The 25,629-nt window shown below is 56.4% G+C and overlaps 3 protein-coding genes across 5 annotated transcripts; 2 read left to right on the top strand and 1 right to left on the bottom strand.

The window, feature by feature from the left end:
• Positions 1-343: 343 nt before the first annotated feature.
• On the top strand, positions 344-6,759 carry EFEMP2 (EGF containing fibulin extracellular matrix protein 2). Of its 2 annotated transcripts, XM_081099654.1 has the most exons (11): positions 344-472; positions 739-850; positions 1,076-1,124; positions 1,726-1,932; positions 2,540-2,662; positions 2,930-3,046; positions 3,203-3,322; positions 4,499-4,618; positions 4,704-4,830; positions 5,040-5,235; positions 6,048-6,759. In XM_081099654.1, exons 2-11 carry the CDS (start codon positions 740-742, stop codon positions 6,207-6,209), a joined length of 1,332 nt encoding a protein of 443 aa, XP_080955780.1. In that variant the 5' UTR covers positions 344-472; position 739; the 3' UTR covers positions 6,210-6,759. The 2 variants fall into 2 exon arrangements, with proteins under 2 accessions (XP_080955780.1, XP_080955781.1); XM_081099655.1 differs by lacking the exon at positions 1,076-1,124 and having other exon boundaries at positions 1,686-1,932.
• Positions 6,729-12,774, bottom strand: MUS81 (MUS81 structure-specific endonuclease subunit). 2 transcript variants are annotated; one of them, XM_081099652.1, is made up of 17 exons: positions 12,659-12,774; positions 12,334-12,526; positions 12,112-12,241; positions 11,784-11,866; positions 10,973-11,071; positions 10,791-10,859; positions 10,550-10,635; positions 9,837-9,977; positions 9,545-9,640; positions 9,336-9,457; positions 9,145-9,242; positions 8,482-8,598; positions 8,292-8,387; positions 7,984-8,112; positions 7,803-7,906; positions 7,215-7,298; positions 6,729-7,123 (listed from the first exon to the last, which is right to left on the bottom strand). In XM_081099652.1, the coding sequence occupies exons 2-17, from the start codon at positions 12,466-12,468 to the stop codon at positions 7,057-7,059; spliced, it is 1,656 nt and encodes a 551-aa protein (XP_080955778.1). In that variant the 5' UTR covers positions 12,469-12,526; positions 12,659-12,774; the 3' UTR covers positions 6,729-7,056. The 2 variants fall into 2 exon arrangements, with proteins under 2 accessions (XP_080955778.1, XP_080955779.1); XM_081099653.1 differs by lacking the exon at positions 7,984-8,112 and having other exon boundaries at positions 6,759-7,123.
• A 1,494-nt stretch (positions 12,775-14,268) lies between these two features.
• CFL1 (cofilin 1) lies at positions 14,269-18,120 on the top strand. Its single transcript, XM_081099656.1, has 4 exons — positions 14,269-14,795; positions 16,637-16,944; positions 17,201-17,277; positions 17,452-18,120. Exons 1-4 carry the CDS (start codon positions 14,793-14,795, stop codon positions 17,562-17,564), a joined length of 501 nt encoding a protein of 166 aa, XP_080955782.1. The 5' UTR covers positions 14,269-14,792; the 3' UTR covers positions 17,565-18,120.
• The last annotated feature ends 7,509 nt before the right edge of the window (positions 18,121-25,629 follow it).

Here is a 25,629-nt window from a genome sequence, read left to right as displayed (position 1 = left end):
GGGTGGGTGCCCAGGATGGAATTCTGGGGGCGCGGGTTAGGCAGGTCGGGTGCGCAGTATGACACGCTGGGGCGCACAAAGCGAGGGCCGGGGGCTCCCCGGGAGGCCCGGGGGCCGGGCATCAGGATCAGTGCCCCTGGAGCTCGCTAGGGATCCCAGGGGAACAGACCTTGGCCCAGAGCCCGGAGGCGGCTCCGGACGGCGCCGCGGGGGACCGGGCGGGGGCCTGCGGCTGGCCAAGGGCGGAGAAGCGGGGGGTCGGGGTCCCTCCCCCTGGCGCGGGCTCAGGAATCCGCTGAGGGGCGGGCGGAGGCGCCGGGGTGGGCCGCGCCGCGGCGGGCGGGCGGGCGGGGGGCGCTTCCTGGGGCCGCGCGTCCAGGGAGCTGCGCCGTCGGGCCGTCCGTCCGCCCGCAGGCGCTGCCGGAGCCAGCCGAGCCGCCGGAGCCGTGGGCCGCGGGGGCGCCCGGGCCAAGTGAGTGGCGGGCCGTGGGGGGAGGGCGCGAGCCGCAGTCTCGGCCCAGTCGCGGCTGCGAAGAGCGAGGCCCACGCTCCTCCGTCCGCGCCGCTGCGGGACCGGGCGGGGGCGGGGCGGCCTGGGCGGTGGGCCCGGCCCGGCCTGCGCGAGGGGTCGGCTGCGGAGGGTCCCTCCCTCCCGGGAAGCGCCGGGCTCCTACGTGCGGGCCGAGCGGGAGGCGGCGGGGCCGGAGGCGCTGACCCCTGCCCGCCTCCTCCGCCCAGGATGCTCCCCTTCGCCTCCTGCCTCCCCGGCTCCCTGCTGCTCTGGGCGCTGCTGCTGCTGCTCTTGGGGGCAGCGTCTCCCCAGGATTCGGAGGAGCCCGACAGCTACACGGTGGGGACCGTGGGGCCACTGGCCTGGGATGGGACGGGCAGGGACACAGACCAGGATCCTGGGGGGCTGCTGTTGGGGAAGATCCTCCTCTCCCCTGGTTGGTGGAGCCGCCGGGCCATTGTTTGGCGCAGTCCCGGGAGGGTGGCTAGGCTCAGGACCCTGACCTTGGCCTGGTCAGTGGAGGGGACAGGGGATGAACACTGGCCACCGCTGGTCCCCTTGTAGGAATGCACAGATGGCTATGAGTGGGACCCTGACAGCCAGCATTGCCGGGGTGAGTGTGCCTGGGGGACCGACCCACCCCCAGGAACCGGGAAAGGGTTTGCAACCCCAGCTCCAAGAGCTGCAGCAGGGGGCCAGTGGCTCTGGTTCTGCGGAGGCCGGCTCTGGTTCTTTGGGGGCCAGCTCAGCTAGGGGTGGGGAAGCCATCCAGGCCCCTCCTTCTCAGGGAAACCCAGGACACCCTGCCCCCACCTCTCAGTTAGCAGGAGAGCAACAGGGCACTGCCCTGAGGAGCACCTTCTGGAAGCACTCTCCTACTCAGCTGTGCCCCATTTCCCCGGAAGGCAGTGTCTGCGGGGGTGGGTAAGGAGGCTGGCACCTCACTCTTGGGCTGAGCCAGGGCCAGAGCTTTGGGGAGGGATAGACTCTCTTAGGGACAAGAGAATGGAGGTGACTGTGGGAACAGCCACCCCATCAGCCCTGGCAGGCCCTGGGGAGGGGTCCTGGGCAGGCAGCCTTAGCGTGTTGAGTAGAGAGGGAAGGCCCTGCTGGGGGTCACACAGCTTAGAGAAGGCCAAGCTCGGCTGTTGCCTCCCACCCCCTCCACGGCCAGCCCAGGAAGCTGGCTGTGCCCAGCAGGCCCCTCTCTGCAGATGTCAACGAGTGCCTGACCATCCCCGAGGCCTGCAAGGGGGAGATGAAATGCATCAACCACTATGGGGGCTACTTGTGCCTGCCCCGCTCAGCTGCCGTCATCAACGACCTGCATGGCGAGGGACCACCGCCGCCAGTGCCCCCCGCTCAGCACCCCAACCCCTGCCCACCGGGCTACGAGCCTGATGAGCAAGAGAGCTGTGTGGGTAAGAGTCACCCTGGCACGGGGGCCTCCAGTCCACCTACCAGTGTCTGTCACTCATCTTAACAACTCAGACCTCTTGTTCCTCCCTTGCTCCAAAGCCTCCTCAGAGTCCCTGGAACAACACCCGGACCCTCACCCAGACCCTCACTTTGTGTGGGGTCTGCCACAGATGGCCCCAGCGCCTGTCCCTCTACCCTAGCCAGCCTGTGGGACCCTCCTCTCCACTGCTGCAGACACAGTGCAAGCGCTCTGCCTCACAGCCTCTGTCCCCATACCCCCTTTCCGATCTGGCCCCATCCCTGGGCACCATGGGCCTTGGAGGAAGGCCCTGGCATCAGTGCTCCTAGGAGCATGGACAGGGCCTTGTTTCCTGTGCTTCCCTGGCACGGGCTCTCACAGGTTAGGGGTGCCTTTCCTGCTGGCTCCCAGGCTGGCGGGCTGTTACTTGTGCTGTTGGGAGGGTCTAATCCATGTGTTCCTGTTTTGGGGTACATCACCCACGTGCCATGTGAGTGGTTCCTGGCCTGTGTGTGCTCCAACATTGTGGTGTCTGTCATGAGGTGTGGTGCAGGGGCTCCCGGGCAGGGGCTGAGTGGTGTCTCCTGCAGACGTGGACGAGTGTGCCCAGGGCCTGCACGACTGCCGCCCCAGCCAGGACTGCCACAACCTGCCCGGCTCCTACCAGTGCACCTGCCCTGACGGCTACCGCAAGATTGGGCCTGAATGTGTGGGTGAGTCCAGGAGCGGCCTTGCTAGTTTCTGCTCTGTGCCCCTGGCCTGGCTCTCGCCCTAGCACCTGATCCCCATCCCAACCCCCCCCCCCCCCCCAGGCCCCTGCCACCTCTGTCACCAGACACAGCACATGATGGGTGTATGTGAGTCCTGCCTGATCTGGCCCAGCCCAGCGCCCAGACACAGACAAGACTGTGGGTGGTGAGGCTTGAACCCCCAGCCAGCCTGAGTCCCACCTGACGTCTGCCCTCTGCCCTCCATCCCAGATATAGACGAGTGCCGCTACCGCTACTGCCAGCACCGCTGCGTGAACTTGCCTGGCTCCTTCCGCTGCCAGTGCGAGCCAGGCTTCCAGCTGGGCTCCAACAACCGCTCCTGTGTGGGTGAGGCTGGGCCGGGCTTTGGGTCCTGGCAGGGTGATGTGGGGTGGGGAGCTAGCTCCCTTCCTGACCAGACCAGGTGAACAGGTGAAATGGGGCCTCCTGGGGCTCTGGGCTGCTCCTTGGCTTTCACTCCTTCCATTTTCCTGGCACCCCTAGATGTGAATGAATGTGACATGGGGGCTCCATGCGAGCAGCGCTGTTTCAACTCCTATGGGACCTTCCTGTGTCGCTGCCACCAGGGCTACGAGCTGCACCGGGATGGCTTCTCCTGCAGTGGTGAGAGCTCCACCCCTCCGAGTGTTCCTCCATCGGCCCCTGCGTCACGCTGTGCCTCCTGCCACACGGTCCTCCATTTGAGGCCTCCATGTCCCGTTCATGCTGCACCCACGTACCTACTAGATACTTCACCCCCAGCTGGTTGCACTGCAGGCTCCTGCAGACCTGCCCACCACGACTCCCAGCCTGGTAGGGAAGGCAGAGGGGAGCAGTCAGGTCAGGGGGCAGACTGGCCTCCTCCCTTGTCGTCAGGCTGACTTGCATTGGAATCCAGGATTATGACAAGTCACTCTTCTCTCTAAACCCATTTATTCATCTGTAAAATGGGTTGTCTTGAGAACTAAGTGGGAAAATGACAGGCTTCATCAAGTCCCAAGCAGCAACACGTTAAAGTGAATGCCATTCATCCAGAACTTTCCCTGTGCGGGGACAGTTCCCTGAACTTTCCTTATATACTTGACTTTATTTAATCCTGCCAGCAATCCTATAAGGTAAGTATACTTTTTTTTTCCTTTCTCTGCAAAATGAAGACATTATCTCCTTCAAGGTTTGTTGAGAGGCTTACAAGAAAAGCATAAGCATAAAGTCCTTCAACAAAGAGGGGTTAAGTGACTTGCCCAAGATCATACAATTAGGAGGAGATGGGGCCAGGTCTCCACCCCGACTTCTCATTCCATGTCAACTGGCCACATACCCTGTTCATATGATGCTTTGCTGCCCAGTAAGGCCCCATTGGTCCCTGGCTCGGGGCACGGCAGCATCAGGGAAACCCGAGTAGAAAAGCTGGCTCCTGCCTGTGCAGATCACAGTGGCAGGAGGTGGCTGTGGGCTGGTTGTGGGTTGCAGGAATTGGGAGCCAGAGCCGACTGGGCCCTCAAGGCTCAGCTAGTCTAACTCACTCATTTTATTGACAGCGAAATTGAGGTTTCCCAAACTCAGTCGGAATAAAACTAAGCTTCTAGTGCTTTCATTTAGTTTCCTCTTAAAGTCCGTGAGCTGGGCGGTCTGGGCAGACCTTTCTTTGAATTCTCTGTACCCCTGCTGTGCTTGCATGGCTGTCTCATCCCCGTCTTCCCACACTGGACCTAACGGGGCTGCGCTCTCTCTGTAAACGTTTATGGGGCCGAATTGAGAGAATTGCCCTGATCCAGAGCCCTGCTCCCTCTCCTCCCGCAGATATTGATGAGTGCAGCTACTCTAGTTACCTCTGCCAGTACCGCTGCGTCAATGAGCCGGGCCGCTTCTCCTGCCACTGCCCACAGGGCTACCAGCTGCTGGCCACGCGCCTCTGCCAAGGTACAGGTTGCCCAGGTGGTGGGCAGGGTGCTGTCAGGGGTTAGTGGCCTGATGTCCAGGTTCCAGCCCCTCTCCCCTGGCACAGACATTGACGAGTGTGAGTCCGGTGCACACCAGTGCTCTGAGGCCCAAACCTGTGTCAACTTCTATGGGGGCTACCGCTGTGTGGACACCAACCGCTGCGTGGAGCCCTATGTGCAGGTGTCCGACAAGTGAGTCAACTGGAGGCCACCCCCTCCACACACAGTGCAGCTCCCATTGGGCTCTGCAGCTGGCCGGCCGCTATTGGGGCTGGCAAGTGCCCCGGGGGTTGATGGGAGTTGCAGTCCTTCATGACAACCATGCGCACTAATTTTGGGAGTGGGCCAAATTGGGGGAATGGACGAGGACCTCATTCGTATCCCCTTCCCGTGGGCCCTAGTCGCTGCCTCTGCCCAGCCTCCAACCCCCTGTGCCGGGAGCAGCCCTCCTCCATCGTGCACCGCTACATGAGCATCACCTCGGAGCGGAGCGTGCCCGCCGACGTGTTCCAGATCCAAGCGACCTCCGTCTACCCCGGCGCCTACAATGCCTTTCAGATCCGTGCTGGAAACTCGCAGGGGGACTTCTACATTAGGGTAAGGCTTTCCCCTACCTCGACCCCTACCCCTCAAATGACATGCGTAATCCAAAATTGGATTCCAGGAAACCTTAAACGGGAGATTCGGTTATGCCACCATGCCCCGCCCCAGGGGTGGAATTTCTGTAGAAAGGTAGGGGTGTTGTAAATTCCCTTGGAACAAACTAGATTGTTACATGTACTTCTAAGGACACACTGGGGTGTGAGTTTCGTACCTGGCCCCCGGTTCTTCACCCTTAGAACAAGTGAGTGACAGGAGAGGACTTCCGAGGTTACAGGCAGAGTCCTGACGGACAAGCCGGGGCGCTGGGCCTGAGACGGGGTTGGGGCAGTGGCCTGGGGTCAGAGGATCAGCCCTGCCCGTGGAGCTGTTAGGAGGGAGGGGTCCAGGGGTGAGTAGTGAGAGGGCCATAGGTTTGTCTGGTATCCGTCCTTGTTTTCTTTCTGAAATTGAAAGCTTTGAAGGAGAGATGCTTGCTCCAGGTCACCAAAGGCCTCGCCACTCCCCGAAGTCTCACACCTGGCCCTGAGTTACAGTTGACCCTGGTTAGACAGAAGAACTAGCTGGAAAGGGCGGGAAGAGCACCAGTGAAAGATTTCTGACAGGAGTCTGGGTGCAGGGGATGAGATGTCAAGGGTGTCATGGAGCCTGATGACAGCCTGGGACCACAGCCTGGCCAGGGCTCTCTCCCCACTTCCCAGACAGCTGGTTGTGGGTGAAAGACAGGGGCAGGGAGGTGATGCTGGCGGAGGGTCCTGGCACGAAGGTTGATGCAATCTACATGTCCCCCCACCCACTGTCCCCTGCAGCAAATCAACAATGTCAGCGCCATGCTGGTCCTCGCCCGGCCCGTGACGGGCCCCCGGGAGTATGTGCTGGACCTCGAGATGGTCACCATGAACTCCCTCATGAGCTACCGGGCCAGCTCTGTACTGAGACTCACCGTCTTCGTGGGGGCCTACACCTTCTGAGGAGTGGGGAGAGCCCTCAGGGGGGAGGTCCCTGTAGCCAAGAAGCCCGGGCTCAGGGATGACCGCGTTCTGCTAAAAGGGAAGATGCTGTGTGAAGGGTAGAGAGAGAGGCAATAAAGGGAGAAAGAGGAGTCCTGGTGGCTGAGAGGGCGGGTGACACCGTAGTGAACCCCAGGCTGGGGAAGGGCCAGGCTTGTGGGAGGTGGGGGTTGGCTCAGGCTGAGGGGACTGCTTTGGCAGAATTGGGAGCTGTGTCCCCAAGGCTGGGATTGGTCTATGTACCATGGGCATCAGAATCGCCCTGAGAAGGGAGGAAGTAATGAGGCTGCAGACTCTAGGCCGCAGCAGAAATGTGGGCTTGGCTGGTTTGCAGGGAGCCTGAGAAACCCTGTTCTCGGCAGTGCCAGGAGGCCCTGGTTCCAATCCTCCCTTGGCCTCAAACTATCAATTGGACAAACCCTAGTAGCTCTCTGGGACTCAGTTTTCCAATCCATAAAATGAGGCGATTTGACTGTTAGTGCTTCTTAAACTTTCCTTTTCCAAGCTACAGAACCTTTTATCGAAGGAAATTTTATTTGATCAGGGATCGTCTGATGACATACACTAGATTCAAAGTTGCAGCAGCTCACCGACTCCATCTCCCTGCCAGTCTCAGTGCTCCCCCAGGAAACTCCAGGCCCTGAGGAGCTCAGTTAAAACCACCTGGGTATTTCACAAGGCCCTGGGGCCTGCCATCTCCGTAGCACATAAAGCTGCAAACACTTAGATTTTTATTGAAGCCCTAAGATGCTGGTGAAAGGCTGGCTAGCCTAGATTATGGGTGCTGGGGTCCGTCTCCTGGCCCAGCTCAGGTCAAGGGGCTGTAGCTGCAGTAGAGCTGGGACAAGGTCCTGCTCAGAGCGGGTCCCAGATTCCTGCACGAAGAGAGAGGCTAACGAGGGTCAGGTCCTGGACCGCAGCAACTTTGGCCCCAGCCATTCCCTCCAGGTTCTGTCCCTGCCTCACCTTTGCAGCTGCCCACACTTGACGGTGCTCAGCAGCATCTCCTGCTCCTTGGGGGTGGCACAGGCATCATAGGCGGCCAGTAGGCTGGAGATGGGGTGGGGCATTTACAATGGCTGACGGCTGGCCCACTGAGCAGCTTGGGCCAAAGTCATGGGAGACAGGTAGGAAAGGGTCTGCACTGGCTAAAGGAGTCAGAACCACTTCGTACTTCCTGAACCTGGCATTCAAAGCTCTGCTCCATCCCACTCACCCTCCCTTCCTGTTCTCCAAGTTCTTGCCCAGTTTTCGTTGCCCAGCCCCTGCCCTGCGCCCCCCCCCCCCGCCCCCGCCGGCCCCCGCCAGCCCAAGATGCCTTCTCTGCTACACCAGGTGGAATGAAACCTCCCTCTGTGGGCTCCCCCAACACCTGAGATACTGTCTGGTCCTGCCTGGCACTGTCTTCCTTACTACCCAACCTCCCCAGGGTTCAGCTGAATCTGTCCATCTCGGGGCCTGTACAGCCCTTACAGAACCAAACCCTCCACAAAGCATTGGCTGAGCTGAAATCCATGCTGGGGTGCAGGGCAGTGCACCCCTGTGGAGGCCTACCTGGCAGGGGTGCTGTACCGATCCACCAGGGCTGCTGCCTTCTCCCCACTCACTCCTCGAACCTGCATCAGCTGCCTGGCGAAAACCTCCCTCACAGACTGGGCCTGGGGTCAGGGGAGGACTGTATTAGGGGTCATCTGGGGCTGGACCACATTGAGGAGGATCTGGGCAGAGGCAGTACCTTGTTTTTGATGGCTCCTGCGTTGAAGTCATTGAAGGTGAGGAGTGAGCAGAGAGGATTTGGGGAGGGCCCAGATCCTGATTCGGGGTCCCCTGAGGTTCCCCAGGGGCGACTGTGTAGGGTGTGGCCCTGAGGGGAGAGGGGACTGAGGCCAGGCCAGAGCTCTAGGGAGAAACCCCCAGCCAGTCCTTGCCGGATCCTAGGCCCCAGTGGGCCAACCGGAGAAACGGGGATCTCGCTCACCTTGCTGTCCTGGAGGGAGCACAGGGCCCAGGAAGGGACCAGTGCAGACACATGCACCTGCTCACCTGGTAGAGTCTCTCCAGGCCCCGTGTCAAGAGGGCCAGGTAGGCAGCTGACTCCTTAATGTCTGCCGTGCGCTTCACAAAGAAGCCATCGATGACCTGGGGAAGAGGACCCAGCAGAGGGAGGTGGCTCCTGGCCCGAGCCACAGACCACAGGGTCCCCTGCTCGTCCGGCCCTGCCCTCCGAGCTCACCTGAGTGTTGGTGACAGCCTGCAGCAGCGTGCTCTCGGGAAGGCTGAGGTTGTGCACTGAGCCATGCTCCTCCACGAGGTATACTCGGCGCCCCAGGCCGCAGCGCTTTAGCCTGAACTGGGGAAGCAGAGGGGAGGGGGGCGAGGGGGTAGGAAGGGAATGTAGGGCCTGGATGCCCCTCTGCTGGCCCACCCTTCATGCCACTCAACATCCCCATGGAGCCCTGATCCCAACAATCATCTTGTCCTCCCTAATCTCTCTACTTGTCTCAGAGTGACCGCCACACCTTTGTTCATGCTGGTACTCTGGCATGGAAAGCCTGTCCACCACCTTTAATGATGCCCATTCTTCCAGCCTCCCTCAGCCCATACGTGGTCTAATTATGGGGTCAGCCCAGGAGCCAGTACCAAGAAACAGCAGCTCCACTTCTGGAACTTAGGGCCTTGTTATGCCAGACTGAAGGGCCTGGACACTCCAGGGGTCTTTAATATGCTCCTCAACCCAGCCAGACACCTGTGCACCTGCTGTGCCCCTGGGGGGCCAGAGGGGCAGCTCTAATAGGGTGTGGCTGGAGCTGTGGGAACTCTTCCTTGAGGCTACCCAGGAGTTGACCACCCCAGAGCAGGCAGGAAGTAGTGGGTTCTGTGAGGCTGGTAAAGGAACCTTCTGTTCCCGGAAGCGGCCATCGATGATGCTGCTACACAGGTCATCCAGCCGCTTGCGCTCCACGATGTGGTCCAGGACTAGTTCCCCAGGTCTTGCTGCCGAGAGGCCAAGAAGGGTCCCATTGGCTCATGTCCCCCCACCCACCAGGCCCTGCCTCTGACAACCACCTTACTGTCCACACCCCTTACATGGGTCTCTGGGCCTGGTCTCCTGTGCCACCCACACGAAGTCCCCAACATGCAGTTTGCGCACCATGTGGGTCACGTGCAGCCGCTGCAGCTGGCGGAGCAGCTCGGGCCTGTGCCCGGCCCTGGAATTGCGAGGTGGGAGGCTTAGGTCAGGGCAGGCCAGTGACAGCCCCCGGCACCCCCTCCCTCACTTCCCCCACCTCACTCACCCCTTGGCCTCGCCAACGTCCACACACAATAGCACCCTGTACTCTCCAGGCCTCAGCTCCAGCGGTGGCTGCTGGACACTGCCTGCACTGGCGCCACTACAGGGAGGAGGGGGTTGTTGTGTGAGGCCAGAACCTCAGTGCCAAGGCAGTTTCCCTCCAAACCCAGTGGAAGCGGTGCAGCCACAGCTCAGCTGTAGGCGATGGGGACAGGGCTGGGGTGTTGGCCTCATTTCTGGGTCTCCTCCTGCTTCCCTTTTCTTCCCATCCCCCCTCTCCCTGCTCCCTTCCTCACAGCTCAGCTGAGGCCGATCCTGGCACTTCTGGCTCCTCCCCAGAGGGCTCCTCTGGCCCACTGCGCACATTCAGTGAGCTCAGGCCCTCTGACTCTGCCAACTTCTGGGCCAGCTCCAGACCCTGCGGGGTCAGTGAGTACCTGGTAGGCGGAGGAGACAAACACAGATCTCCCTTCTTCACTCATACCTGGCAGGCTCTCCTGCCTGCTGCCGCTAGCTGGTCTCACCACGCCCTGGGCAGCCTGTCCAAATAAGTCCAGTGGCTTCCACCCCCAACACCCCAGGCTGTGTTCTTGCCCCTCAGATCAGCTTCCTCTGGACCTGCCCAGGGCCATTTCTCAAGTCAAGTCTGCAATGCGCACGTCTCAGACAGACTTTCCTTCCTCCCAACTTTGTTTATATTGTTCCCTCCTCCCTGGAATGCCTTCCCTGCAGCTCTACCCTCTGAATTCTAAGACCTGTCAAATGCTGTTCTCAGCACAGCCTTTCTGCTTGTCCAGTAACCTGTGGCACCTCATCCTCCCTGCCTGGTCTCTCAGACCCTCCTGGTCCCCCCCCCCCACTCCCCAGTGGGGCTTCTGGAGGTAAGGCCTCCCCCAACTTCAACATTATGAGACCTAGGAATTGCTAGGTGACTGCAGGCCCCACTCAGAACATCATGCATGATCCCCCTCCCACCACTTGGTCCTGCACCGCCTGTAGTTGACCCCACCTGGCTGGTTGGTGTGTCCTGTAGACCAGGTTCCTATGGAGAAGGGAGCGGAGGGCTGGCCAGGGTCCAGTCCTCCCAGGGGCCACCTGTCCACAGAAGAGGAGACCCTTAGAGAGCCCCTGGTGCTGCCGTGTGTCCAGCTCCCTGTGCCCCATGCCACTTCTCCGAGGAAGGGCAGCCCCTGGCAGGCTCAGGGTTAGATCCAGAGCCACTGGGCCCATCCTTGCCCTTCAGTGCTCACCCTAGGAAACTCCTGGGCACACCGCTGCAGCAGCTCCTCCTTGGTTAGGCAGCTGTGGCCACTAGGATTCTGTAATCAAGGCAGAAATGTAACCAAGGGAGGTTCGGTGCCTGCACCAGGCTCCTCCGGGAGCCTCCCGCCCCGCTGCCTTGGTTCCCGGCTCCGGGTGCAGCGGCCCTCACCAGGTGTTCGCTATAGAGCAGCAACAGTACTGCTCGTGCTCCTGAGTGCCGAGCCGGCCAGTAGCTGCTAGAGCTTCCCACTTCGGGCTGGGATGGAACCTGAAAGGTACAGAGGGGCTTTGAACACAAAAGCCAGAGAGCCATGCATTGCAGACTTAGTTCCCGGCTGGGCCGAGGTCCAGGTTTCATCTCAGCATGGCCCTGGATAAGTCACCCAGCTGCCTCTCGGGTTCCACATCTGTAAAATAGGCCAGATGGTGGGACGACCCCCTGCAAAGCTGGGATGAGACAGTAGAGCAGTGGTTCTCAACCTTGGCTGCACATTAGAATCACCTGGGAATCTTTTTAAAATCCTGATTTCTGGGCCTCATCCTCCGGAAACTCAGTTTCTTTGTTATGGGGTGGGGCCACAACATTAGTAACAAAGAAACAGAATTTCCGGAGGATGGGGCCCAGAAATCAGGATTTTAAAAAGATTCCCAGGTGATTCTAATGTGCAGGCAAGGTTGGGAACCACTGCAGTAGAGGGTTGTGGGGAGGTGGTGTAATCGACCTGGTGCCGCCTCAGTTCTACCACCCACTGCAGGGCAGAGGTGGTAACACAAGAAAACTCAGTAACAGCACCCCCCACAATTTACTGGGCGTGGCCTCCTAAATAGCTTGATCATGGAACTCTCCCAACGGACTCTACTATCAATCAACATACTCATCTACAGATGAGAAAACTAAGCATCAGAAAGACACTCATTTGCCCAAGGCTAGGCATCACCGGTGGGGAGAGTGCTCCCACTTCCCCGTTCCCCATCCTCACTGGCATGGAAGCCTCCGGGACTTCGGCAGGTGGCCATTCCGGGGCTGGACTCTTAGCTCCAGATGCATCTGGGGCACGATCACCTGCGGGAGCAGAAGAGAGTCAACCCCAGACCCCACGGAATCCAGAAATCCAGCAGGTGGGAGGGTTTCGGACACTGCCAGCTCGTCCGGTAGCTGAGAGCGGTGCGGCTCTGAGAGAGCCAGCCACTAGGCCAACGTCAAGCAGCAACTGGCACCGGAGCGGGGAGTTAAGGTATGCCAGGTGGTTGCGAAGGCTGCACTGTGGGAGGCTCCGGGGACCACCGACCCCTGCCTCCAGCGCTCACCGCCCGAAGATCGGTGCTGCTGCAGCCGCTGGTCCAGCATCCGGCAGAGCCCGTCTCCGAAATGCCGTAGGATCTTAGCTTCTTTGCCGCTGCGCAGGGGAAGCGGGTAACGCCGGAGGGAGCGCAGCGCCTGGCGGGGGTAAGGGTACCGTAGCGGGTCAGGGCGGGCCTGGTCGTCTGGCCCCGCCAGCACCTGCCCCATCAGGCCGGGCCGGGACCCACCTTTTGAAATACGAATTGTGTGCGGCGCCCCCTGCTGGCTGCCTCGTCCCGCCACTCGGTCAGCCAACGTACAAAGAGCGGGTTGGGGCAAACCGGCAGCGGGCGTTTCCGGCCCAAGCGGACCGGCGCCGCCATGAGCCCCAAGGCTGGTCCTTTGGTGCCTCAAGCCGGTGGGACTGGGACGCCACCAGTTCTAGACAAAGGATTCGAACACCTGGCTCAGATGGGCGAGGGCGGGACCTCTCCCCACACGCTGTCCGACGAGGGTCACTAACTAGAGAATAGCCTCCCGCTGCCCTCCCGCCCCTGCACTGTAGAGACTTACAGTGCTCTCCCTGAGGTCTTCCAGCCACCTCCCCCCACCCCCGCCCCTACAGTCTGGGACGAGTCCCACCCCGGCCCCCGGAGCCTAAACCCGCCCCTTCTCCCTCTACGGACTCTAGAGCGGTCTTTGTGCAGGCGATGGAGAGAACAGCGCCCCCTTGCGGCCCGGAGGGCTGGCTGGGGCGGCGCTTAACAAGTAACCCGAGGCTGTCAGTTTCAGCCTCACTGTAGCCGAGGAGGCCGGAGAAAGAAACTGGGCTTGGGAAGGGCCGGACCGGTGCGGGGTGGGGGACAAACAGGTGCAGGTATGTTTTCAATAGAGATGTCTAGGAAGGTGTACAGGGCATAAGGACACAAAAGTAACGCAGTAGGAGCTGAAGGACCCTCTGAGGAAATGGTGATCCCGAGCTGGGGTAGAGGAAACGACACAGGGCAATGGGGCAGGGGTGCGAAGTCGAGGACGTGCAGGGAAGGCCAAAGGACTGTGGGAGGGGGACAGAGGGCAAGAAGAAGGGGAACAAGTAAGAAGTGCTGGGCATCCTGGCAGGTGAGGGGGTGGTGGCCGGGATCAGCAGGTCGTTAGATTTGGAGGAGCAGGTAAGAAGCAAGACATGGGTGGAAGGAAACACTCTGACGATATGCGATTCATTGGACCCTCGGTGAGGTTTCAGATGAAATCTATGCAAAGAGGTCCCATGTTGAGAGACAATACGTTCTTGTTTGAAATGTTTAGCATATTCACGAGGAGTTAGAGCACCAGGGTATCTATCCGCCAGGGAGTGGGAGCAGCCCCCAGCAAGCAGTACTGGAAGTCACGAGGTGCTGGCCCGGGTCAGCCGCCCCTTCAGACTCCGCCCAGCCGCGACCCTACTCCTCCAGCGGACTCAGAATTCCCGCCTCCCTCCCGACGCTGCCTTATAAGGAGCCTCCAGCCAGCTTTAGGGTTGGTCCCGCCCCCTCTAGTCTCTTGTCCTAATAAGGACATCTAGGGCATCCCGCGGCTAGGGGCGGGCGGGAGCGTCTCCAGGGTAACTGCGGTATCGCCCTTCCCCTCCCCGTTGCTCTTGGAAACTCCAAGGCTTAAGAAAGGTGGAGCCAGCTTCTTCAAGCTGGGTCGCTAGCAAGAGTCGGGGGTCGAGCAGCGGCCTTCACCTGTGGCTCCGCGTAGCTCGGTTGGTGGGCGGTGCGGCGCAAAGTCCCTGACTACAACCCCCAGCATGCTCTGCGAGGTACCCCACTCCGGGCACTGATCCCCAGATAATGAAAACCCGGCTTCCACTTGTGACTTCAGTAGTCCTAGTTCCCCTGTTTGCGACCCTGTTTTCTCTGCCTGTACACTGAGGCCAGGGTCATTGTTCGAGGCCAACAAAATCTTCCGGAGCCTCCGCCCCAGTTTCTTTTTTGTGAAGCTTATGTTCCTGCAGAGCTTGTCTCAATTTTTGTACGTTTAATCATATTCCTGGTTATCAACTTGAGAATAAGATATAATACCTATTTCCTCTGTTGACTGTCTAGCAAAAGGCACATAATCCTTGAATTGAATGCACAAACCCCTGCCCTTCTCCTTTTATTGCCTCGTGAATTTGCCAAACACTTAAAACAAAAACAAAGCTATTTATAAAATTTTCCTTGTAGCCTTTCCCTTATTTTTCCCTCTTATTTTGCTTAAGTTGCATATGGTGTCTTCTCAGGAAAAAGAAAATGGTAACTCACTGAAAATTTTCAAACCAAGGAACCCTAAAAGTACCAACATAGTTCTTAAGAAAAACCGTTTCGCAAAATTCGGGAAGTCTGGGCTCCTTTTCGGGTCTACTAAGGAGCGCCGACACCTTTCTCGGTTCATAATGTTTCCTGGGAAACTCGACCAATAGGCGCGCGCTCCGCGCCATAGCCCCGCCTCTCTCGGACTACATTTCCCAGTATGCAATGTGGCCGATGGACGGTGCAGCATCCTCGGACTTCACTACCCGTCGGCCAGCAGTGGGAGCGCCGGAAGCCAGCCCCGCCCCTCATTGTGCGGTTCATACTAAACGGAAGGGGCCGGGAGAGGCCGCGTTCAGTCGGATCCCGGCAGCAGCTGCAGCGGCGCTCGTCTTTCCAGGCTCTTCTTGCTATCTCCTTTAGCTTCCGGAAACATGGTGAGCGCTAGGCTACGGTGCCTGAGGGGAGGCGGCTGCGAATCGGTCGTCTGAGAGCGCGGGAGGTAATGGGGCGGGGGGCGTCATCGGCACCCCCTCCCCCAACTCCCCAAGCGGGATGAGGGTCTCGCTGAGGGGCGGTCGGTGTTGGGATGCGCGTGCGCGTCCGTGGGCGCAAGGGAGGGCCGGCTTCAACGTCGCTCGCGCGCCCCCTGGGCTCCCTTCCCCTCCCCCACCCCGCTGGTGCGCCCGCGCGGACACCGGCCGTGGGGGAGGGGTCCGGGGTGCGCGCGTGCCCGCCCCTCATGGAGCAGCTTGTGCTGCGCGCCGCGGCGGGGCCGAAGTGAGTCGGTTCACGGGAACGCGCGCTCGACGGGAGCACGCGGTATCCAAACTCAACCCGGGGGCGGCAAAGGAAAAGCGCGCGAGCGGTCTTGGCGCGCGCGCGCCCCACCCAAGGGCTGTTCCTGTCTCCGCGTCACCCTCCCGTGGCAGGCGGGTCTGCCCGAGAGCAGGTGGTAGGGATGCCCGCGCCCAGGAGGGACTGGGGCGGCGGGGTCCGGGCGCGAGCGCCTGGGATTAGGGGATTGCTGGCCCGCGCTTCACTGAGCGTACACCACGGAGGCCACGGCCCTGCCTCAGAGCGAGCGAGCGCATAAAGCGAGCTGGGCTCCCCGCCGTATACACCCTGCAAAGGCTGGAACGGCGCTGTCGGTTGGCGCGTGCGCACACGCTCAGGTCTGGCCGCTCGGCCCAGAACCCTGGACGAGCGGGGCCCTCGGCTTTCCCGGATGGGCCCTGAGGGTGGAGCCTCGTTTGGGGAAGTGACCCAGGCGGGCACCGCCCGGAAACCTCCCCGCCCCGTGTTCGGCCCCAAGGCTGCGAGAACCGGAGGTCTTGTAACTTGTCAGGGTGGCTGATACGCCGGCCGGCAAAGGCGAGTCTTTGGGGTTGAGACCCTGTAAGTGCTGCCGCCTTTGGGTAGGGTTTCTCTCGGAGGAGGCCGAGCCGAGCTGATGTCTTTCCTCCGCCTACTCCGGAAGCGGCTGAGTCACGTGGTCCACTTCCTCTGCAGTTCCGGGAGGGGGGCGAGGCCGATTTCGCCGTGGACAGCCCGTTCCGGGTGTCCCCCAACACTACCCACCATAGAAGTTTGGAGGGCTTTGAAGTACCGTGGGCCCTTAGCTTGGCCTGTTTACTTTTATCGACGGCCTTTGGGCCTGTATTTTTTTCCAGAGGACAGGGAATGGTCGGGTAGGGCCGTAATTAGGGGTTGTAATTTTTGCTTTGGTTGAGGAAAACCCCAGCAGAGAAGAGGATAATTTGCGTAATAACTGTACTGAGCAGTTTTGATGAACTTTTCAGAACTGTTGAGCACATTTGGTGTCCCATCTAGCATTGTGGTGTGTCTGTGGCCCCTCCGTCTGTCTAAATCAGCACTTTCATCCAAAAGCTGAGATTGAGTACTGTGAGTAGGAAAGGAGTCAGTAGCCTGTGGAGTCTTGATCTTGATTCTGCGCTAATGTCTCAGCCAGGGCTCTGCTTCCCACAGGTCTTTAATGCTTAGCCTGTAAGATGTCAGGGAAGGAGTGGTGCTGAATTAGGTGATCAGAATTCTCCATGGCTGCTGCTCTGGCTTTGTGTCCCATCTGGTTCTTTGATAGTGGCTTGGGTGGGAAAATAGGGTCACTTGTTTTGGGAAGGGGATTAATGACCTCTTGGAGCTGAGGACTATCCTATTTTGGCACCCAGACGGAACTAAGAAAGCAAAGGAGGGACTTCAGGGGGAGTCCCAGAAATATTCCTTACGAGATGTGTGTGGCTTGTCCCCCCCCCTCCAGGCCTCTGGTGTGGCTGTCTCTGATGGAGTCATCAAAGTGTTCAATGACATGAAGGTACGTAAGTCCTCAACACCAGAGGAGGTGAAGAAGCGCAAGAAGGCGGTGCTCTTCTGCCTGAGTGAAGACAAGAAGAACATCATTCTGGAAGAGGGCAAGGAGATCCTGGTAGGTGATGTGGGCCAGACAGTAGACGACCCCTACGCCACCTTCGTCAAGATGCTGCCGGACAAAGACTGCCGCTATGCCCTGTATGACGCAACCTATGAGACCAAGGAGAGCAAGAAGGAGGACCTGGTGTTCATCTTCTGGTGAGCTCCTCAGTGCAGGCACTTCTCTGTCACCTGTCCTAGCTCTGCCCTGCCCTTTCTCAGGATGGGAAATCTGTGGCTCCTGATTAACCAGAGCTGTGTGTTTTGGGGGAGGGAGAACACTTGTCTATGAGGAACTTGATAAAAGCTTGAATGCTCGGAGCTAGCCCAAGTGTTTTCTGGAAGTCCTCTATAGTTTGAGGACACTTCCTAGACTCGGAGGGGGTTTTGCTGCAAGCTTTCTATTTCCCTCCAGGGCTCCTGAGTCTGCGCCTCTTAAGAGCAAAATGATCTATGCCAGCTCCAAGGATGCCATCAAGAAGAAGCTTACGGGTAAGGGCCACATGTGCTTCTGCTCGTCTTGGCTGCAGGGTGGGGTGCCTGGCATGGCAGAGGTGGTTCTGGCCCCTCTTTCTTGCCTGTTTGGAAAGTAACCTTGTCCCTTCCCCTTCTATCTGTTCTGATTGGCTCCTTCCCGGCCATAACATTCCCCCTTTTTCCCCACAGGGATCAAGCATGAATTACAAGCAAACTGCTACGAGGAGGTCAAGGACCGCTGCACTCTGGCAGAGAAGCTGGGGGGCAGTGCTGTCATCTCCCTGGAGGGCAAGCCTTTGTGAACCCCCTCCAGCCCCCTGCCTGGAGCATCTGGCAGCCCCAGACCTGCCTGTGGGGGGGTTGCAGGCTGCCCCCCTTCTGCCAGACCGGAGGGGCTGGAGGGATCCCAGCAGGGGGAGGGCAATCCCTTCACCCAGTTGCCAAACAGCCCCCCACCCCCTGGACCTTCCTTCTCCCTCCACCCCTGACGGTTCTGGCCTTCCCAAACAGCTTTTGATCTTCTGATTCCTCTTGGGTTGAAGCAGACCAAGTCCTCCCTACCCCAGGCACCCCAGTTTTGGAGAGGGCCTGTATTTTTTTTAACGACACCCCTACTTGCAACCTGTTCCCCCCCTTTCCCATGCTGCCAACTTCTAACCGCAATAGTGACTCTGTGCTTGTCTGTTTAGTTCTGTGTATAAATGGAATGTTGTGAAGATAACCCCTCCCCGTGCTGCCTGGTTCCCCTCCCCTTTTCCACCTGGTCTCGGCCACTCGTGGAAGCAGGACCAGTAAGGGACCCTTAATTAAAAAAAAAAAAGGAAGAAAAACAACAATAAAAAGCCTCACTTAATTAAAGGTTGTTTGTTTCAGGATTGGGGTCCAGGGGATCTTGGGGCAATAGGCTAGGAGAATGAGCACAATCTTTTCTATACCTCTGCCCTGGCAGGTTTGGCTCAGTGGATAGAACATCAGCCCTTGGACTGAAGGGTTTAGGGTTTGATTCTGGACAAGGGCACGTACCTCGGTTGCAGGCTTGGTCCCTGACCCTGGTTGGGGTGCATGGGGGAGGCAACCAATCTATGTGCCTCTTGTATCGATGTTTCTCTGTGTCTCTCCCCCTTCCTTCCACTCTGTCTAGACATCAATGGGAAACATATATCCTCGGGTTAGCATTAACAAAAAATTTTTAAAAATAATCCTTACCTCCAACCAGCCCACACCCTCATCTGGCCTCCGTTACTGGCCAAGTCCCTTCTGACAATTGCCACTCATGCTACAGGTGGTGTCACAGCTGGTACCAGACTGGCTATTTAGGGGGTACCTGAGCCAGGATATATCTGCAGGGGGCCTTCCCGCAAAAGGGGCTTTATGCCTGAACTGCTTTCTTCTATAGCCTTGACCCTGGTGGGTGACAGGGCAGTGAGGCCCCTTCTCTGACCCCGTGCTCAGCCCTTCCCAGATGTGGGCTGTGAGATGGCAAGTCACAGGTTACCCTTTGAGGTACGTTCTCCGCCTTCAGGATTATTTTTGCTGTTTTCTCTCCCTTCTTCCCTGAATGGCTGACTTATTTATGAGGGCTAGGTCTAGTGGCTGCTATGAGTCAGAAGCCAAGTTGAGCCTTTGGCCTGCTGTAAATGTGGCTGGAGTCCAGGGTGGGGCTAACCAGGTGGAGCGCAGGACTTCAGACCCAGGTGTCTTGGGCTCTGCCTTTCTGTTTAATCAAGTGGGGTGTTGGCTAGAGGTTGAATCCTTTTGCCAGCAATGCTGTGAGTTCTCCAACCTATAATTTAGGCTTTAACCTGCCCAGCAGGTAAAGGTATCCTAGAAATCCTAGGCATGGTAATGTGGGATTTATACCCCCCTCCATTCCAATCTAAAAACGTAGAGTTGGACCTGATTCCTTGGAACTTGCCAGTATCTGTGGGAGGCAGGAAGGGGTAGTTCCATTTTACTGTTTAGAAAATGGTATAGAGGATTTGTCATCTGTGGTCCATTCCTTGACTGGCCCTGGATTCTAAGTACTAGGTCTTGCACCTTCCCATGGAGTCTGTTGGTTCTCTGGAAAATGGCTGAGGATGCTTGTGGGGTGCTCCCTGTGTTCCCCCAGGATCTGGTCTCCATAGTGCCCTGGTAGAGGGTGTGCCTGGTGGGCCCTGAAACTGGGAAGTAAGGGTAAAAGCAGGCCTCTTTGTTACAAGACCAGGCTCTCTTTATGAACAGGCTGCTCTGCTTGCTTGTGGACAAGTATGGTACCCACGCTGCCCTATTGTTGCAGGGCCTAGCACCTGGCGTGGGTGGGGCTTGGGCTTGCCTGTCCTGGGAGGTTATGGGCATGGCCAGTGGCTGCTGTGGGTGGGGAAGGAGGCACCTTGCTGGGGAGGGAGGTCTGGGAGACTTATCATTAAATGGCTCAGAGCCGGATCTGGCTGCTCTGAGGCTTCCCTTTGAGGGTGACAAGGGTGTTCCAGAGAACAGTGTGATAGCCTGTGCCGCCATGCTCCCTGAGACAGGGTGTTGTCTTCATGTACCTCAGATCACTCCCCTCATCCCTGTCCTCCACAGTAGCAGTTGCCATTTATTGAGGGCTTTGTTGTTAAGGGCAGGGTCCTGGCTCCAGATTGGGAAACATGGCCCTGACCTCAGTTGGGACTGCTCAAGGCTGCTCTCAGACACTTGGAAAGAACTTGGGGGGTTGGAGGTGAGGTAGCAAGAAGGCGCAGTGAGGCTGGAGGGCTCACCTTGGTATGCTTGAGCTCCAGCTCCGCCAGCTTTGTGGCCAGAGGCGACACGGAGGGACTTGGTGTCCATGTCTGGAGGGGGGCGGGGGAGGAATGGCGTGGCTTTCAGTCCCCATCCCTGGTTCCTCGTGCGTGCCTTGGCATTCTCAATTGGCCAGGACCCCCAGCCACCGGTACAGCAGGTCCTGGGGCCAGCAGGCACACAGGGTCACTTGCTCACTGCCCTTCCCTCCTTGGCTGCTCTAGTCCCACTGGCCTCTAGCCCTGAGGTCTGCTCTGGGGCCATCTCACCTTGGCTGCCTGTGAGTCCCCCATGTATCGCACCATGTCTGACAGCTTCGGGTTCTTGTCTGAGGCCACTTGGCCCTCCATCTTGTGAATCAGGAAGGTGGCTGGAGAGGGAGCTTGCTGAGGAACAGCTAAGGGTTGGGGGCTACTACTCATAAATACCCATCATCACTTGATAACTATTAGGTGAAACCCTGATGTTCAGGGGAGCAGGCCAGGGAAGGCTTCACGTACGAGGTGGGATCTGATCTGGATTTTGGGGGTTGAGTAGGAATGAGACAACAACCAAAGGTTTTGCAGGTGTGCAAATCTGGTATGAGCTTGGGTAGCAGGAAGCTCAGTGGGAACCCTTGGATGGCAGTGGCCAGTTTGTGCTTCATGTCTTGGGCAGTTTCTCGAAGGGACAGGGTCACTGAAGGGTCTTGAGCAGGGAAGAGATGTGGTCCAACACATTTTAGAAAGACTGGCACACTCCAGTGACGCTTGGAGAAGAGTTCAGGAGTAGATCTGGGGCAGGATGTTGGCAGCACAGTGCAGACTGCCAGAGGCACAGGCACATCCGTGTAGATGCCTCGCCAGGCCCCGCTCCCGTCCTCCATCACCACACACACTTGAGGCTGGATCTCTCTCTCCACTCACCTCTTTATTAAACTAGTCTGGAGGATAAGTCAAGACGTCATGAAGATTCCAAAATTATCCTGGACCTTTACCCACTCCCAGGATTCTTCCCTGCAAGGGATCTTTGTGTGGCCTTTCAACGTAGAAGGCAGTACTCACACTTAGTCTTTCAAAGAATTCTGCCAATTTGAGGCGGCTCCTAAGAGGCAGTGGGGAGGAGTTAGGGCAGGGGCCTTATGTGCTGCTTAAAGCTTCCCAGTCCTTACCCCACCCCTGGGGAAATCTCCCTCTCCTGTTTCCCAACTCCCACCTAGAGCAGATAGATAGGTTTCCACAGATGAACCTATAGAGAAAGGGCAGCAGGGGGGTGAGGCAATCCTCACACTTGTTTATGTATATCTTTATTGACTTCAGAGAGGAAGGGATAGAAACATCAATGATGAGAATCATTGATTGACTTCCTCTTGCATGCCCCCTACTTGGGGCCAATCCCACAACCGGGGCATGTGCTCTGACGGAGAACTGAACCGTGACCTCCTGGTTCATAGGTCAACACTCAACCACTGAGCCACGCCAGCTGGGCATTTCTCACCTTTTTTAAAAAAATATATATTTTATTGATTTTTTACAGAGGAAGGGAGAGGGATGGAGAGTTAGAAACACCGATGAGAGAGAAACATCGATCAGCTGCCTCCTGCACACCCCTACTGGGGATGTGCCCGCAACCAAGGTACATGCCCTTGACCGGAATCAAACCTGGGACCCTTGAGTCCGCAGGCCGACGCTCTATCCACTGAGCTAAACCGGTCAGGGCCATTTCTCACCTTTTTAGCTGGTTGACTTCCTGTGTTCCCAGACAACTTAGTGAAGGAATAGAATAGGAATAGAATTGTCTGCCAGGCCTCCATCAGAACCCACTGGTCTGAATGTCAAGCCTCACCTCTGGTGTTTGTGGCCATGGACAGACACAGGGCATTCCCACTCGCTTCTCTCCTGGGGAACCAAACCACCAGGGAAGGGGGCAGGGAATCCAGGGCCCCTTGGGCCCTGTGTACACTTGGGGGGTGCATGACTCAGTCTTCTCGCAGGCAGGCATCCCGGACGTGGGTGTGGTATTCCAGCAGGAAGGTCCTCTTGGTCAAAGTCATCCACCTAAGGGAGTAAGATAAAATCCGCTGTGACCAAGAGCATGGCACCACAGACAACCAGGAGTGGCACAGTCTTCCTCTAGGCCAGGCCCCTCAGTGGCTTTCCTCCCACTGCCACCCTTAGCTTCGATCTTTCCTGTGGATCTAAGGCCCTGGGGTGAATCCAGAAAGCAGCCCCACGGGTCACCCTGAGCCCTGACATGCCAGTGATGAGGGCTTCATCTGCAGACTTCACAATACAGTAGGACCTTGGGTTACCTCAGAGATCCGTTCCTACAGCGCGACATAACACGATTTTCGCCGTAAGTCGGAACCCACCTACCTAAGCACCTACGTCACTCACATGGAGCACATACACAGCCGTAATGAAATGAAACTAACAAAAATTTAAAAGAAAGATAACAATTCCTGACCTTTACTTGTGGTAAATCCTATATAATAAAAGCCTAACATGCAAATTGTCCCCTCAACTGGGAGTTAACCAGGTGGCGGCGGCAGGCTGCCAGGAGAAGGGAGGCCCCGGCCGGCAGCCGGAAGCTGCTAGGGACCCTACCTGTGTAAATTTACTGCACTGGGCCTCTAGTAAATAATGAAAAAACATAAAAGCACATATGTACATACGTTGAAATGATGGAACTTTTTTTTTTTTTTTATATTTTATTGATTTTTTTTTTTTTTTTACAGAGAGGAAGGGAGAGAGACAGAGAGCCAGAAACATCGATGAGAGAGAAACATCAATCAGCTGCCCCCTGCACATCTCCCACTGGGGATGTGCCCGCAACCCAGGCACATGCCCCCGACCGGAATCGAACCCAGGACCCTTCAGTCCGCAAGCCGACGCTCTATCCACTGAGCGAAACTGGCCTCGGCAGAACTTTTTTTTTTTAATAAATAAATGGGGGATGGCAACGTAACCATGAAACGACGTACGTCAAATCCGACATAACCCGAGGACAGCCTGTATTCCTCAGAAAACCCCCAAGGATCTCCTTTCTGTTCTTCCCTCCGGTACTCAGCTGAGGCACACGCGGGGAGGGTATGATGTTGGAGAGGGTATTTGCACCTCCCACCACAGGCACATGCCACTGCAGAGCTGACGAGAGGCTTCAGCCCGCCTAGAGCCCTGCCTCTCACCCCTAGGGGTGATCCCTGTGCTCTAGCCCAGCTCACATCCTGGCTGTATTCCAAAAAGTCAAAGAAGTGGTTTTGCGGCAGGGTGGGGTGGGCCTCCGGGTGCTGCAGAAACACTTCCATGCATCACAACTGTCACAGGCTTTGGCACACATTGGGGACCACTATTCTGACTAATATCACCATAGACCTTGAACTTCATAAACATGTAATTGTACAGTATATACCTTTTTGTGTCCATGTTCTTTGTGAGACACGTAAATGTTGAGTGCAGCAGTTTTTTTTATTGCTATGTAGTATTCCATTATATGAATATCTCAGTTTATGTATCCATTCTACATTTGCTCAAGTTTGTGGTTATTATGAATAAAGCTACCATGAACATTTTTGTATGTCTTTTGAGGGACTTAAGTACTAATTTCTATTGGGTATGAGAATTGCTTGGCCATAAGGAAGTCATGTGTAAAATGCTTTCATAGATAATCCAAAAGAATTTTCCAACAAAACTGTACTAATTTATACTTATGCCAGCATTGTATGGAAGTTCCAGTTGCACCACATCCTTGCCAACACTTAGAGAACTGTTAGTCCTTTTTATTTTAGCCATACGAGGGTGGTAAGATAATAGGACACTATTATCCCTGGGGAGGAATGACCTTGAACTTGTAATCCCTGGGGAGAGATGACCTTGAACACCACTTTAGGTACCCGTTGGCCATTTGGATATCTTCTTTCGGTAAAATGCCTATTCGAATCTTTTGTTCCTCCCCTAACCTCCTTTATAAAATGCTATTCTTATTGATTTGTAGAAACTCTTTATATATACTAAAGACAAGCCCTTTGTCAGTTATATGTGTTACCAATATTTCCTACTTGCCTTTTTACTCTTTTAATGACTTATAATTTACAGGCTCAATATATCAGATTTTTCTTTTATGATTAAGGATTTTTGTGTACTCTTGAAGAAACTTTTGCCTACTCCAAGGTCATGAAGATATTCTATTTTTTCTTCAAAAATTAATAGTTTTAGCTTTTATATTTAGGCCTATGATCCATTTTCTATTAATTTTCTATGTAATTTAGGTTATGATCCATTTTTGCCATATAAACAACCAGTTATTTTAGCACTTTTTTATTTTTTATTTTTATTTTTATTTTTTTAAATATATTTTATTGATTTTTTACAGAGAGGAAGGGAGAGAGATAGAGAGTTAGGAACATCGATGAGAGAGAAACATCGATCAGCTGCCTCCTGCACATCTCCCACTGGGGATATGCCCGCAACCCAGGTACATGCCCTTGACCGGAATCGAACCTGGGACCTTTCAGTCTGCAGGCCGACGCTCTATCCCCTGAGCCAAACCGGTTTCGGCTATTTTAGCACTTTTTAAAAAAAGACTGTGTTGCCCTGGCTGGTTTGGTTCAGTGGATAGAGCATTGGCCTGAGGACTGAAAGTCCCGGGTTCGATTCTGGTCAAGGGCATGTGCCCCAGTGGCGGGCCCAAGCTTCAGTGGGGGGTATGCAGGAAGCAGCCAATCAATAATTCTCTCTCATCATTGATGTTTCTATCTCTCTCTCACCCTCTCCCTTCCTCTCTGAAATCAATAAAAATATATTACAAATAAATAAATAGACTGTGTTGCCCTCGCCAGTGTGGCTAGGTTAGTTGGAGCATCTTCCCGTACACCAAAAGATCAAGGCACATACCCAGATTGCAGCTTCCATACTCGGTTGGGAGCCATTTGGGAGGCAACCAATCAATATTTCTCTCTCCCCCTTCGCCCTTTCTTGACTTTTTAAATCATTTTTTTTCCTCCCTCTCTTTTTTAAAAAATATATTTTATTGATTTTTTTACAGAGAGGAAGAGAGAGGAATAGAGTTAGAAACATCGATCAGCTGCCTCCTGCACACTCCCTACTGGGTATGTACCGGCAACCAAGGTACATGCCCTTGACTGTAATTGAACCTGGGGCCCTTGAGTCTGCAGGCTGACGCTCTATCCACTGAGCCAAACCCGTTAGGGTTTTTCTCCCTCTCCTGAGATATCATTTGGATTTTCCTATTATTCTGTGTATGTGCTTGCTGGGGTCCAACCCCAGCAGGTCCAGGGGTCCCCAAAGATGTGGATGGAGTCGGCGAAGAAGGAATGACATGGATACAGCGTTCAGTTGATCAGCAGCCTAGCCAGGATCTCCAGCCAAGTTCTGGTCTGGATCTCCAGGGAAGTTCTGGCTAGGATCTCCAGCCAGGTTCTGTGTCCATGTTCTCTTGCTAGGTTCTCCAGCCAGATTCTGTAGCCATGTTCCCTCGCTAGGTTCTCCAGCCAGGTTCTGTAGCCATGTTCTCTCGCTAGGTTCTGTCTCTAGGTTCTGTCTCCAGTTTCTGTGTGTCCTGTTGTCTTGTTACATCTGTATTTATACCAGTTGATTCCAATCCTAT

The sequence above is a fragment of the Myotis nattereri genome, assembly GCF_964212035.1.
Source record: "Myotis nattereri genome assembly, chromosome: 9".
Taxonomy (NCBI): domain Eukaryota; kingdom Metazoa; phylum Chordata; class Mammalia; order Chiroptera; family Vespertilionidae; genus Myotis; species Myotis nattereri.
Note: the sequence above shows the minus strand (reverse complement) of the source record. Positions and strands in the feature narration are given on the sequence as shown.